Genomic DNA, 15,894 nt, shown 5'->3' on the forward strand with positions numbered 1-15,894 from the left:
TATATCTTATATAAATCTAGTCCGATTTGGCCCATATCCCTCTGAACCTTTCCTATTCGTGTACCCATCAAGATGCCTTTTAAATTGTAATCTTACCAGCCTTCACCACTTCCTCTGGTAGCTCATTCCATACATGCGCCAACATCTGCAATGATAAAGTTTCCCCGAGGTCCCTTTTATATCTTTCTCCTCACACCTTAAAGCTATGCTGTCCAGTTTTGAACTCCACACCCCAGGGAAAAGACCTTGCCTATTTACCCTATCAATGCTCCTCATGATTTTATAAACATCTATAAGGTCAACCTTCAGCCTCCAACACGAGGGAAAATAGCCCCAACCTATTTAGCCTCGCCTCATAGGTTAAACTCTCCAATCCTGCCAACACTTGTAAATCTTTATGAACCCTTTCTAGTTTCACAACATCCTTCCTATAGGAGGGAAACCAGAATGCATGCAATACTTCAGACGTGGCTGAACGAATGTGCTGTACAACCGCAGCATGACCTTCCAACTCCATAATTAATACACTAACCAACAAAGGCAAGCATATCAGGGAGGCGATGGCCTAGTGATATTATCGCTGGGCTGTTAATCCAGAGACCCAGACAATGTCCCAGCGACCTGGGTTTGAATCACGCCACAGCATATGGTGTATTTGAATTCATCAAATGTCTGGAATTAAGAGTCCTGGTCTGGCCTAAATTATGACTCCAGACCCATAACAATGTGGTTGACTCTTGACTGCCCTTTCAGCAGTTAGGGATAGGCAATAAATGCTGCCTAGCCAGCAATACCCTCATCCCATAAACCAAAAAAAAACCTAACAGGTGGCATACTCTCTTTATCCATTCTGTCAAAATACTTCATAATTTTAAGCATTTCCCCCAAACCTTTTATCTGTGAGAGAAGAGATCCAGTCTATCAAACCTTGCCTGATAAATAAACCCACATTTTTTGGTATCATCCTTTGTAAGCCTCCCCTGCATCCTCTTCAAAGCTTCCATACATTTATCTTGCAAGCAGTCTGGTCTAATCAAGGTTTAACACTAACTTTGCAGAGTGATGCTAAGTTTCTGATGTGTCATTGTAGAAATTAAGTCTGTATTTGGTGTGTTTTGTTGCCTTGTTAACTGTGGTAAAACTTTTAGTGATAAATGTATGTGTTTCAAGATCATATCATTCCTCTATCCATACCCAGATTTGTTTTCCAAATGTGACTCTCTATTCATTTTATTAAAATTGGCGCTATACTTTATTAGCCAATTGTTTGTCCATTGTGCAAGTTTATTCATATTATCTTATAATTTGCTGCAATCTTATTTGGTTTTGACTAATTATCATGTCATTCACAAATGTCAAAATTGTTTTTCATACCAACATCTAAATTGTTAAACAGTGAGCAGCTGCGGTCCCAGGAATACTGCTTGTGGTACATTTCCCACCTTCGGTCACTCTGAATGTGTACCCTGTATTCCCTCTCTCTGGTATCTATTTTGAATCCAGTGAGTAATCTATTCTGACAATTGCCCCTTGATACCTTCGAGGACTACGAGGTAAAAGGAAATTGCAAAGATAAGGATAGTCAAGACCAATATGGCATTCGAAACAAGGATGAGAATTTGAAATCAGTGTGACGTTGATGATCAGCGAACACAGTGAGGGGGGAACGATCAGAGATAATGGGAACTGCAGATGCTGGAGAATCCGAGATAACAAAGTTTGGAGCTGGATGAACACAGCAGGCCAAGCAGCATCTTAGGAGCACAAAAGCTGACGTTTCGGGCCTAGACCCTTCATAAGAGAGCCTTAGCATAACTTAAGACATTTGCAGCAGAGTATTGGATTTGCTCAGTTTACAGAGGGTGGAAGTGAGAGGTGTGGAATAATCAATTCTTGAGCTAGCAAAGACATAAAAGAAAACAGCAGATGAGCTGGAACGAGGATGATTTTACGGAGATAAAACTTAGTGGTCTTCGTGGTGGTATGTGTCTTTGGAATTGACTTCTATCACAGGTTGCTGGGGTTGAAACGTTAATTCTGTTTGTCTTGCCTCAGATGCTGCCAGACCTGCTGAGTTTCTCCAAAACTCTGTTTTCTTTTTGGTTCTGATCTCCAGCATCCACGCTTCTTCAGTTTATCTTGTTTTATTCGAGGGTCTGGTTGGCTCAGACTATTGTCAGGAAACGGGATGGAGATTTTAACTGATGCTGAAAGCAATGACCTCAGTCTCTCCAACATTTACTTGCAGGAAGTTCCTATCCCCTCAGGACTGACCGTCCCACACTCACTCTGAGATCTACCGTTAATTGTAAACATACTATGCCCAACTGGACCTTCAATCTCCTCATCACCCCCCCCTTTCTGACCAATCACAATTGTCGTGGAACGTCACTCACCATTGGATCGTCTATAATTCGTTTCTCGGGCATTAACCACTAGAAAATTACACCGTTGTTGCCAGGTTCACGGGACACTTTCTGTTTCCCGTGAGGTTCTCACTCGGCGGCCATTTGCTTTTCTTCTCCCTCCCCCACCAAACCGTCAACATCCATAGGCCCGCCCCCGCCCCGCCCCGCCCCGCTCTACCTCGGCTAATCAGACTTCTTGTCGTCACAAAACTTGGCAAATAATCGATCGGCTCTGCGGCGTCGGCCAATCAGTTTCGGCGACGGCTCCGCCCGCCAGCCGCGTTACTGACCAACCAGCCGTGACGGATGGTCGCCATCAGCCAATCGGCGCGCGGAGCTGCGGCTTCCATGGTCCGCGTGCGGGTCTGCACATTGCCGTCCCGGGAGGAGACGCAGTCCGTTGGGAATGAGGCGAATCACTGAGGGAGGGGGGTTAGTGACAATCCAGAGGAGGACCCAATGAGACCTGATTTGGGGGTCACTTCGGCTCCGAGGAAGAGCTTGTGAGGTGCTGGTAAGAACTCTGGCAGTAGTTTGAATGGCTGCAAGAAATCGCGATTGTTTAAGGCTAGTTGTGGCAAGGAAATGGACAGATGTGGCAAGTCTGAAACCAGCTCCCCAAGCACCATCAGAGGAGCAGGAAAGCTGACATTTCCGGTCGATACCCTTCTTCAGAAGTATTAATTGTTTGTTTAGCACGGCCGATCCACCTAACCTGCATACCTTTGGACAAACTGGAGCACCCAGGGGAAACCCGCACAGACACAAGAATATGCAAACTCCACACAGTCACCAGAGGGTGGAATCAAACCGGAGTCCCTGCTGTGAGGCAGCAGTGCTAGCCCACTGAGCCACGATGCCATCCCAAACTGACAAGTCAATTTCTACTGCAGCATAGGCAACATTTGTAGTAGAAATAGGAGGAACCTCTTACGAGAAACCACAGAAACAGCTGTTTCCACAAAGGAAAAATTAAAATTTAAAAAGTTAAAAATTAATTAATCAATTAATTAATTCTGAAGAAGGGTCTCGACCCGAAACGTCAGCTTTCCTGCTCCTCTGATGCTGCTTGGCCTGCTGTGTTCGTCCACCTTATTATCTCAGATTCTCCAGCATCGGCAGTTCCTACTATCCCGCTCAGCTCCCTGCCGTTTTTGATTCTTTCCCCAGGAGATCTGGTGCAAGCAGAATCCGAAGGGAGGTGTTGCCTCCAGAAGAAGATGAAACCAGTTACGCAAACCAAACAGTAAGCTTAAGTTAAGGAGGCTGTGAACAGCTCGTATGTGTTGCCGAGGAGTTTGGATTGCTTGTCGAAAATCGTTTTGAATGGTCCTGATCCGAAACGTTTCCTGCTCCTCTGATGCTGCCTGGTCTGCTCTAATGCTGCACATCCAGACGGTGTTATATCTAATGATCTTACTTATTCAGAAAGAGTGAGCAACACACAGCTTTCCAGTGGGCTCCATTGACTTCTCGAGCTCCCTGGAAGGTACTTTGAGTGGCACGTCGTGCAGCTACACACGTTCTCACCTGTATATATCCAGTTCTGAAGAAGCGTCACTGGACCCGAAAGGTTAATTCTGCTTTCTCTCCACAGATAATGCCAGACTTGCTGAGTTCTCTCAACTATTTCTAATTTCCAGTCATCACTTTTGTTTTTTTTTCCATTTCTTGCTCCTGTTCTTTAGTCTCCCTCCAAAAGGTTATATTCTGTCTTCAATCCTATTGAACATCTCACACTTGTCTTCTCTCAGAGAGCAAAGCCCACAATTTCTCAGGAGAGGCTGTGAACCTGGAGCTTGAGCCACTCTGGCTCAATGAGAGGAAGGAAACTAACAGGTGGGCACACACGAGTTGAAGGAAATTTGTACCCTCCTACTCCAACTGGCAGATTTACTGGTGGTGGAGCAATATGTAAAGTAGTACAAGTGACTAGCTCAACACCTTCCCCCCCCTGTCTCCAAGGACGTCCTCCATAATATCATGGCAGGTAAGAATCAATTCACCATCTCCCAAACCCAGCATAGTGTGTATCACTGGAGAAAGCAGTGCCTAATCTGGTAAGGAGGGTGTTGCTGGTTGGCTGGTGAGCAATACACTTGCTTATTCATTTCTGTCAGTAAGGTGAGAGTTGCCTGTGGACTGAGTGATAGTAATCAATTCACACTTGATGTTTAATGACCACTCATGTTAACCAATGTCACTACTAACTGAAATATCATGATATTTACCAAATTGAGTTTCATCCTTTTCTCCACTGGACACATGAAGCAGGGAAACCGCACCTTGGAAGCTCAATGCCTCACTGAAATGAAGCCAGGTGTTGAGTTTTTGGTCAGCAGTGGAAAATAGGTGGGCCATGAGAGAGAAGATGTAAAAAGAACATGGTTCATCTATCCACACCTCCCCCCACACAGAGCCACAAAGGTTGCCACCTGCCCTGATGGATTTCTTAACAACCAATGGCAATGCACAACCATCTGACTCCCTTTGAAGGTCTTCTTCCAAAAGGCTGTAGCTATCAGCAGTGGACTGCAGCAAAACCTCGAACCTCCTAAGGAATTGTTGCTGACTTTGCTGGGTGTATCGCCTATTTCAAATTGGAGCCTAGTCCACCAATCCTTTGTGGAAACAGCTGCTTCTGTGGTTTCTCAAGAGGTTCCTTCTATTTCTACTAAAAATGTTGCCTATGCTGCAGTAGAAACTGACTTGTCAGTTTGGGATGGCATAGTGGCTCAGTGGCTAGCACTGCTGCTTCACAGCAGGGACTCTGGTTTGATTCCACCCTCTGGTGACTGTGTGGAGTTCGCCTATTCTTGTGTCTGTGCAGGTTTCCCCTGGGTGCTCCAGTTTGTCCAAAGGTATGCAGGTTAGTGGATTGGCCATGCTAAACTGCATATATTGTCCAGGGATGTGCAGGCTTAGTTGATTAGCCATGGGAAATGCAGGTTACAGGGATAGGGTAGGGGGGTGAGTCTGGGTGTGGTGCTCTTTGGAGGGTTGGTGTGCACTTGATGGGCCGAATAGCTCCTTTTCGCTGTAGGAATGCTATACTGACCCACAAATACCAAACCATGCTAATTCCATTTACCTGCACTTGCTTCATAGGTGCTATGCCCCAACATTTTAAATACTCATCTTACCTGCCTCCACCACCTTCAGCTGTGTAGGGCTCTGGTCACACCACATTTGGAATATTGTGAGCAATTAAAAAGTATTAATTGTTTGTTAGTGAGCTTATCATTGAGAGGTATGAAGAACAATAATAGTGCTTACCAATCTCAGCCATGTAGATACAATACAGAGCAACATGCAACAGCGGAATGAACCCTAGTTAAGTATCAATGGTGGCAAATTTAGTGTTGAATCTTGAAGAATGGAGAACTGGAGTTCTGTGGACACAATTCTTCAAAAATAAATAGAGTGAGAAACTTAATCATCAGTACTCTGTAGGTTCAATGGCAAGGGGAAAGAAAAGAGGAATTACAAAGGTAAAGTTAAAGAGGATCAGAAAGGCTGTTGACAAAAGGACAAAGGCTGCAAGTAAAACCCAGTGTTGCTTATCTTAAAATTCAATGAGTGAGGGCACCAGTGAAGGAAGCTCAGGATAGCTCGTTCAGAGTTTGAGACTCAAGATGAAAAGCTGCCTTGTCACAGGCATGAAAAATGGACAATGAATCATGGCGTTGACACCACATGATGACATAAAAAGGACCCATAAGGAAGAAACTGATAACAGAAATTGGTAAAGGAAACGTGATAAACCGGGGATCAATGATGCCGATAGATCCGCTTGGTGCTTTCATAGTGTTATACAGCAGATAGTGCTGTACCTAGTGCTTTTGGCCCACCATTTCTATACTGACCCACAAATACCAAACCATACTAATTCCGTTTACCTGCATTTGCTCCATAGTTGTTATGCCCTGGCATTTTAAATACTTATCCTACCTGCCTCCGCCACCTTTGGCAGCACGTTTCATATATCTGATGCCCTCTGGGTGAAAAAACTTCCTTCAGATCTCCCCTAAACCATTTTGTCCTCATCTAAAAGTTATGCCCACAGGGAAGAGACTCTCATGATGTATTGTGTCTATACTGCTCATAATTTTATACACCTTAATCAGATCCCCTTCAGACTCCTCTGCTCCCAGGAATACAAAGCCAGTCTACTCTGTTTTTAATGTGCTGTACCTGACACATGCTTCCTTCTTTTTCTCTACCAAACTCAACATTCCTTGACATCCAGAGTTCCCTGCACTTGCTGCCCTTGCCCTTCACTCTTAAAGGAATACCCTGGCTCTGAATTTTTCACTTTTCTACGTTTTAAAAGACTGCCACTTTCCAAATGCAGACTTACTTGCAAGCACTGCTCTCAGGCTGTGTTTATTAGTTCCTGTCATGATATTGAAATCACCCTTCCCCAAATTAGACACTTAAAATTCTACACCACCCATATCTGTTTCCATGATGTCTTTGAAACTTACGGTTATGATCACTGTCCTCAAAATGCTCACCCGGTGAAGCTTCAACCACCTGACTAGCTTCATTGTCTAGGATTAGTTCTAGCACTGCCCTATCTCAAGTAGGACTATCTGCCTGCTGGAACAAAAAACTCTCCAGGATGCACTTTTAAAAATTCCACCCTATCTGATCCTTTTACACTAAGGCAATCCCAGTTAATGTTGGCAAAGTTAATTCCCTTAAAGCTAAGATAACAAAGTGTGGGCTGGATGAACACAGCAGGCCAAGCAGCATCTTAGGAGCACAAAAGCTGACGTTTCGGGCCTAGACCTTCTGATGAAGTTCCACAAAATGTCATGTGATCTGGAGTTAGCGGTCATTCTGTATTCTGTTTGACAGTTCAGAACACTGAGAATTTATGTTATGAGGAAACAAAATTCACTCTAAATGAAAGTTTTTAGATGGGCACTTTTAGAACATATTATGATGTTAAGCAGTGTTCTAAGTAAAGAGCAGAAACTTTGTTGCTATGTATTATACTATTAAAAAGGATTGAACATTGAAGACCAGAAGAATGAGGGATTGAGGATTGAACATTATCCACTGTTTTCAGCATTGCTGGAGACCACTAGACACTTTAATAGGTTGTGAAAAGCGCCTCTCAAAATTCTTTGCTATCAATTGACATGACCCACATGAGAGATATTGCAAATGTTCATCTTGTTAGTGGGCTCCTTAACATCCCCTATCTGCTGGATTAATTCCATCAAAATGTACTTTGTTTCAGCCTTGCTGCAGCACTGACAGTGGCCATTGCTCCCTGTGTACGACTGGTCCTGGACAGCTGCCAACCAAGAATCTTAGAAGCAGGACTTCTTGTTCCAGTGAGATAAAAGTCATACTTCAGATCTCTTTATTGACAGCTGAGTATAGAATGACAAAAGTGCACCTATCGTCTATATTTTGTTGGTGGGGTTAGGGTTGCATCCAATAAAATTCAGGTCCAGGTTTCACTCAAACTTTAATGAGTTAGCTGATCTTGTTTAGATGCTATAATTGGCCTCGGAAGCTTTAGCCCTATAAGGAGACTATAACTATTAATGGCCAACCTCTGACTGAGGACATATGAATGATATTTAGTGGGAACTTGACTGTGTAACAGTTTACTGTTACTTTGCCTTCAGCATGCATACATGAAGAGTGGGAACTTGGTCAGAATACAGCAAGGCTGTCAGCACTTGCAAGTAGCATCCTGACAAGATGTAGGAAATAGAGAAAATAAAGTTGGAAAACTGGAAGTGGCAGTGTGAAAGGCTGGAACTGAAACAATGGGAAATCACAAATCTATGATTGCCCCTAAAAAAGTGTTATGAGCGGCTCTAATTTCAGTTCCACTCCTGATATAATAATATTCATTTTCGGTGAGGTCAGTAATATATATGAAACAATTAAATGCGATCACAATGTTATATCTGCAAGTCATTTTGAGGTCTTATCGTCACTCTTATCCCAACATCACCATATTAATTTGTTTTTAATCAGCAATGGCCTTACTTTTCTACTTAAACTGCTTTTGGTAAGTTTTTATATCTATACCTGCATGCAGACCAAAATGGAGAATTGATTTTTACGTGGGTTTAATTTCTAAGAGTGGAATAATAAGTAAAAACTCCCCAATGAAACCACGTTGTATAAAACCCGATTATTCAACTTTATTAACATCAAGATTTTTCCAATGATGATCTCATTTATCAACAAATAGAAAACAGACTGTGTATACAACAGAGTAACCCCTACAGCACTATGCATACACAAGGTAAAAATGAGCGTGTTCCAAACAATTCAACCTTTTCAAATCAGGTTACAGTCGATATCATTCTAATTGATTATATTTGGCATTCATCCACCGTCTTCCCCAATTCCACACCCAGACACCCTACCGCAACAGCTTCACAGAATAACAGTTGATTATCCGATCACAGAACTTCCACCCACCAGAATAGCTAACTGGAAAATTTAGGCTATTGGTAAGGAAACGCTTAGCAGTCTTAACTGCCACAATAGTCAACATAAAACAGAGACCAACTGGTCTGATTGATGGCAAATAAGTGTTGCTGCTCCCAGCTCTTCCCTGGGTAGGTGATTGAAGTTTGTAGCAAGGTGTGCTGCAGTTTTTACATCAAGTTGGTTGAGATCCAGTTTAAATTTATCTCCAACTGATCGGCAGATTATTGGGTATTGGGTATTTCTAACATTTTTATTTTTTTTAAACAAGGAAAGGATCAAATCGGTCATTTTAAGAAACTGTACAAAACCAAAATGCATCCTTGTTTTTTTTTATTAAATTCATCTAACAGCACCAGGCTCCTGCTTTATTCAGTATTAATAGTTTTGTATTGTACAGTATCTGGAGAGAAGACACTTTCATATAAGATTAAACTTCAGTTTGATTTGTCTATCCCTAGGAGTAGATACAGCAGCTATTATCAGAACAGTGGTTAAGATTCCAGTCACCCGGATTAAATACAGAGCTGCACTAAAATGGGCAGCTCCGTTGCAAACATAAAGAACCCTTAAATCAGCAAAAAGGAGAATATAAAAACTTAACCAATTATAATAAAATAAAAAATGCACTTACAGCACAAGGAATTCTGTTTTGCCATTGAGCAAAACAATTTAGCTTCAGAAAAAATTACCAGTTTCAATAAAAAGATTTATAAAATTGTTGATGGCACCCCGGTTAAAGACCAAAAAAAAACAGATGCTTTATACTTGAGCTAAACTTATAATCAAAAAAAGAAATCCCATGTAGAACGAAGAGGAATTGAGATGTGTAAATTATTATCTTATTGGTTTGGAGTTAAAACAAGTCAACTTAGCTCCTGATCAGTTCAAGAACCATGATAGAATTTCTGAGTTGCTGATATCATTACACCTTGACAACTCGCTGTACAGGATAACTAAACAATGATTTGATATGGCTCAAAAAATTATTTTCTGGGTCCTGAAAGTCACAAGTTCTGATTGGGTGATAGAAGTTATGTTGCATAGTGATCAAAGCTTCCAAGGTACTCCAGCGCTGCTCGGTAACATAACTGGTACTGGTCCTGTAGACAGAGATTAAACATTCAGTAAAGTGTTCTCCATTAAAATTTGAATTCAGAAGATTTATTTAAATATTGAGATAATTTTAAAAAATCCAGAACATACGTAACAAATTACTTGTATTTGTTATTCTAAAATGTTTGCTTACATGACTGATTAATATGTAACATAGTGGAATTGAAATATGACCACCAAACATCTCTAAAGAGAGGTGAAACTCATTATGTCTGATCCTGGGCAATACTGCAATAAAGAATGCTGTAATGCTTATAATGTCACTCACTAAAAGGTCAGCATTGAAAATGCAAAATTCTGAAATTTAATAGGGCTTCATCTGTTTCACATTTGTAACAGCAGTGGAAGGTGCAAATTGGCCATTTTTCAACTTTCTTCTTATAATAAATTGGATACCTAATGAGTACCATAGATACCCAAGTTCTTTCCAAGCCAGTTTCTATTGCTGATGTAAATTTTTTTTGTGACAGTGAGTAAAAAGCATCATAGTTGGTATATTACCCATTATTTCTAGTATGAACAGTATTCATAGTGTTCATTGCAGCTCTAATTATATCCATTTTGATAATAATATAGCTATCCTCATCATCAAGACTTTTCAGCTAGCATCCTAAGATTATGAGTTTGCACTGATTACTGCATCTGATGTTTGCACTCTGAGCACTTTTACCTTCATTTTTAAGAGGTAATCAGCTTTTACTAATCAATTGATTAACAAACAATCCAGAAACCTTCATCAAAATTGGTAGGAACATATGTAAAAGCTCCCTATGGATATCATAGGGTAGAACTGGACAGACACAACCAGGAATCAATTTTATGGGACCATTTTGGGACTGTCCAATTTGTCTAAGATGATGTTTGGTTGGGTCACTTCACAGATGATATGGGGTTACCAACTCTTTTAGAGACTTCCCCAGTATGTGATCATTGAAGTCTTTTTAAAAATACTTCCCCAGCATATCAGCTTTTATTAGAGAAGTCCACATTCATTGCTTATTCATGCCCTTTCGAATGTGGAGGTAAGTTAGCTTCTTGAACCACTGCATTCACATATGATAGAAGTGGCCTAAAATAAGGCGAGGCAGGCAGTTCCTAGATTTTGATCAGCAAGAGAGGCAGAACACCTGTTCAGGTTTAAATTGGCATGGTGTGTAACATGGAGGAGAACTTGCTGTGATGATGTTCCCATTGCCTGCTGCCCTTTTCGTTTTAGTTCACTGGTTTGGGGAGTACTCTTAGGGATGCCGGATTTGTCACTGCAGTGCAAGCTGGATATACAATTATGGTGCACCCATGGTGGAAGTAGAAGATTTTTAAAGCAGTACTGGGAACCGATCAAGGTAGTCATTTTGCCCTAGAATTCTTGTTGCAGCTGCAATTATGCAGGTAAATGAAGAATATTCATTCACTTACTGATCAGATCATATTTTCTATGGTTAATGTGTGTGCTTTGTTAAGCTAGATTCCCTGGTCATTGAATAGCTTGGCTTTTTGCTTTATGCCAGCAACAGCTCGAGAGCCAGGTCAACACTCATGATCAGATGAAGATGGGAAACACTGTGCTTGAGAGAGAAGACCCAATGATGGGTGTAGTGTTCTGAAGGGGAAAGCCAGAGCTCTAGGAACTTGCAATTTACCACCATCTCCAGCAGCATGTGTAGTGATTCTAACACATTCAGCCAGCTGGACGTCATTACTATAAATTCTCTGATTAAGGCTGTTAATCTAGTCCAATCAGGGAGCACTGGATGACATAAAAAGGTTGGGTATCAGGGATATTGACACACTGGTGCCTGACTCCGTATGAGGCAGTGTGAGAGTTGAGAACTGTTCATTTGTAAATAAAAGGTGACTTGGTAATGAGATACCAGCTTCTGTGGAGTTATTTCACACAGAAAAGGCTTGACCCATCTGGGATAAAGCAGCCCACTTTATTGGCATCCCATCCATTACCTGCACATACACCCTTCAACACCAATGTTGCACTGTTGTAACCCACTGAGGCTTCTTAGGAATCAACTTTGAAACCTGATCCGTCTGTCACCTAGATAGAGTAGTGGTAATAGATGTGAGAGAACACATCACCTGCAAGCTCCTCCCCAATTCAAACACTATTCTGACTTGGAAGCTATTGCCATTCCTTCACTGTCACTGGATCAAAATTCTGAAACTCGCCTTAACATCTCTGTGAGTGACAGGACAAGTGATGGAAGATTTGTTCTGCGGAGGCAGAAGGATCAAGAGTGCAGCACTGACAAGAATATTGCCAATCCTCCTGATTTGTCATGCTGGGGGGGGTCCCTGTCCCAGTAAACATTTTTTGATTAAATAAAAATAACTGATTTGAAGAATCCTGTAAGATATATTATATGACATAAGATTAAACACCTTTTGTGGACATCTTCCAATAATCCAGAATTTAGTATACATTGAAACTCCATAAAAAAATTATTAGCATTGTCACTTATTCAAGATTCATAACATTTCTTTGCATTTACTATTCTACTTGCTTTCTACACATCTGTTAACACAGAGTGTGGGCATTGGTTACATGCAACAGGTGACCTTTCACTGAACAGCAATCAAAAACAGACTCAAATGACCAATTTCTGCTCCCCAATAAAGTAGAAGATATTTCTAAGCAAAGAAAGGTTTGCTTATTTATACATGGTAAGAAGTTCCTTGCCAGAAAATCTTAAAAGACAAGGTTTACTAAGTTCTTTGGCATTGGTGTTGGTGTAAGGGGGAAGGGGAGGGGATGCTTCCAATATTACCAGAAATTTTTATTTTATATTATATGCTAAAGTACCCAGAGTTGCTTGTCTCAAATCCAACTTCTACATTATCATCGAATCATCTGGCAAGGGTGGTGCTGTTGTTGGCTGCATACCAAAATTTACCAAGCAAGTGCCAAATATCAATTCTGTAACACTTTCATCTATCTTTGGACCATAGCCCTAGCCTCAAACTTCAAGCCAGGACCTGTTTCCAGGGCTTTTGATGATCATATCCACTCTTTTCTCCAGTCACAAACACCATAGTTCTGCAACCTCAAAATGCTTATTTTGACCTTTTTCCCCCAAAATCCACAAACAGAATTGCCCTGTAAAACCATTAATTCAGCCTGTTCCTGCCCCACTGAACTTCTTACTTCCTATCTTGACTCTATCCTTTCCCAGCTCTTATTCAATCTTTATCCATCTGCATGTGACTCTTCTGATGTCTTCCATCATTTTAACAGTTTCCTGGAACTTTTATCCAATTTATCCCTACCTCCTTCGGAGTCTCAACGGCAGCTCAGTGGTAAGCATTGCTGCCACACAGCACCAAGGACCCAGTTTCAATTCTCGTCTTGGACAACTGTCTATGCGGAGTTTGCACATTCTCAGTCCAAGATGTGCAAGTTAGGTGGAATGGCCATGCTAAATTGCCCATAGTGTCCAGGGATATGTCGGTTATGTGGATTTGCCGTGGGGGTTGCAGGGATAGGATAGGGGGTGAGTCTGGGTGGAATGCTACCCAGAGTTGGTGAGGACATGTTGGGCTGAATGACCTGTTTGCACACCATAGAGATTCTATGGAAAAAGCTCAATCTTCTTCCTTGAATAGAGTTCACCACCAGTCCACCAGTACCTTTCTCAACTTGGCTGTTTATATGGGTACACAGAAGGGTCCTAGTAATGCTTCCTTTTTCCAGATTATGTGCAACATTCTTTTTCCAGTCTGCTGATGGTCCCTCTCTGACCTCCTTCTCCATTACACTGATGACTGTAACAGTGCCATTTCATACTCTTGCCTGATTTAGAAAACTGTACCAACTTAGCTTCCAAATTTTATCCGATTTTGCCTGAACATGTTAACATCTGATTCTTTCCTTGACTTATCCATCTCCATTTCTAGGTACAGAATTACAAACAATATTTACTCTAACCCCAATGATGCCCGCATAGTCTTGTCCAGACTTAAGCAAGCCCTGCTTGTAGTAAGGACTCTATTCCATTCTACTTGTTTCTTCATCTCTGTTACATCTGTTTAGATGTTGCAATCTTCCATTTGAGTGCTTCTGATCTGCATTCTGTTTTATTTCAAACTGTGGAGCACTCCACTCCCTGTGCATTATGACTGATAGGGCTGTCAACTGTTTCCATTCTAATTTATGCTCCTGCTGTAAACCTGTCCTTTCATTCTAGAACCATTGGAGATTTCCACTTGTCCTTACTTTCTGACCCTCTAGCTTCTGTATCTAATAATCATCCTCTATCATTTCAGTCACCTTCAGCACAGTGCCACCATAAAACAAAACTTCCCATTGCTTTCCCTTTCAGCATTCCAAAGGAACTATTTCCTCCAATGATACCTTGGTTCATTTCTCATTCATTCGACTACGCTTCCTTTTCCCAAAACACTTCTGCATGAAACTGCAGGAAATGTAATACCTGAAATTCTACCTCCTCTGTTTTCATTCCCAAGTACCAAACACTCTTTCAAAGTAAAATTTCTTTCCGTTTACTTTACCATATTTACTGCCATGAGGTGGTTTCCTTTCCAGTGGGAAGGCTAAAAGCATACTGACTGACCGCTTTGTGGAATGCGTCCATTTATTCAGGTCACAAATGTGACTGAGCTTCCAATCGCCTGTCATTTTTATTCTCAGCCTTGCTCCCTCTCACCTGGACATGCAATGTTCCGATAAAATTCAAAGTATATTCAAGGAAGAGCGCCTTATCTTTCATCTGATGATTGTTGTTATTTCAGTGTAACTTTTCATCCGTTTTCTCTCGCTATTGTCCCAACCTTGACTAATTTCCTATGCCCTGTCCTACGTTACATGCCATCTGTCCTGTTCCCCCATTTGCAAGAGGCAGAAGTTCCTATCACTGTTGGGATAACCTGTGTTTTCTTGCCAATAAAATGTTGAAGCCCAGCCATTCACCAGCCATGTTTTGGTGGTCCTGAGGTGCCCTTCACTGTACATGCAGTGAGAAAGTAAGCACAAACCAATGCTTTCAGGGCATACAGGTGCAATGACTGACAAAACATTACATACTCAAGTGCACAGTCTTAGATTTATTGCTGTTAAAGCACCAAGCCAGAAAGCTTACCCATCCTGTGTTATATCCAATCTTACAACCTTGTCTAAGTCACTGCTGGTCTAGGTAGAGTGCTCTTTGGAGGTTCAGTGCAAACTTATTCAGCCAAATGGCTTCTCTCTGCACTGTAGGGATTTCATGAACTAATTACAAGTTGTGCAAACATTCTTATTCAATATAAGGATACCACTATCTACAGATAATAGAATAGCTGTTCAACAAGTTTTAGCAAATAATACGATGTCACAAGTTTGATGGTACAGCTAAAATATCAACTGTGTCAACATCTGTATCAATTCAAAAGGCAAAAGTCACTAAAAGAGCACTATAACCCAACAGGTGAAATCATTTTGTACAAAGTACAAGACTAACTGATGGTGAACTTTTTGTATTACTGTCCAAGACAAGGTTTATCTGATTCATCCTATATAAATTCCAACGAATGCCTACAGCAAAATGTATGACCACAGAAATCTAGACTTTTCACTGCTTTGACAACTTGCAGATGGACTGGACTCCCCAATAAGGTTTCTACACATAATTTAAGTGTCTTATTGATAGAATATGAATAGACAAAAAAACCACATTGACATTGCTATAAGCTATTTTAATGTATTTAACATGGCACATTTCAACTAGCTTAAGTGAAAAAAAGATTAACTATCTCACCTCTGTTTGAACCATGGCAGGCCGTTGTGTTCGTAAGGTCTTCACTGTTTGAAACATGTCCACAACTCCCTCGTACCTCATCCGTTCCAGCACAATACTCAGGGTAATGAACACACCAGTTCGTCCCACACCAGCGCTAT

General features: G+C 41.3%; 2 protein-coding genes across 19 annotated transcripts in view; both read right to left on the bottom strand.

The window, feature by feature from the left end:
• Positions 1-2,533, bottom strand: part of LOC125456221 (lysine-specific demethylase 4A) — a 68,663-nt gene extending 66,130 nt beyond the window's left edge. Inside the window, exon 1 of the mRNA XM_048539135.2 lies at positions 2,397-2,533. The gene's annotated coding sequence lies outside the window, so the exon portion shown is untranslated. The remainder of the gene's footprint in view (positions 1-2,396) is intronic.
• A 6,026-nt stretch (positions 2,534-8,559) lies between these two features.
• Positions 8,560-15,894, bottom strand: part of ptprfa (protein tyrosine phosphatase receptor type Fa) — a 491,915-nt gene continuing 484,580 nt past the window's right edge. For all 18 annotated transcript variants that reach the window (XM_059648016.1, XM_059648015.1, XM_059648014.1 and 15 more), the window contains 2 exons: positions 15,755-15,890; positions 8,560-9,979 (listed from right to left, as the gene is read on the bottom strand). In XM_059648016.1, the coding sequence (XP_059503999.1) occupies positions 9,911-9,979; positions 15,755-15,890 (205 nt within the window). In that variant the 3' untranslated portion in view covers positions 8,560-9,910. The remainder of the gene's footprint in view (positions 9,980-15,754; positions 15,891-15,894) is intronic.

Source organism: Stegostoma tigrinum, chromosome 8, assembly GCF_030684315.1.
Source record: "Stegostoma tigrinum isolate sSteTig4 chromosome 8, sSteTig4.hap1, whole genome shotgun sequence".
NCBI classification, from domain to species: Eukaryota; Metazoa; Chordata; class Chondrichthyes; order Orectolobiformes; family Stegostomatidae; genus Stegostoma; species Stegostoma tigrinum.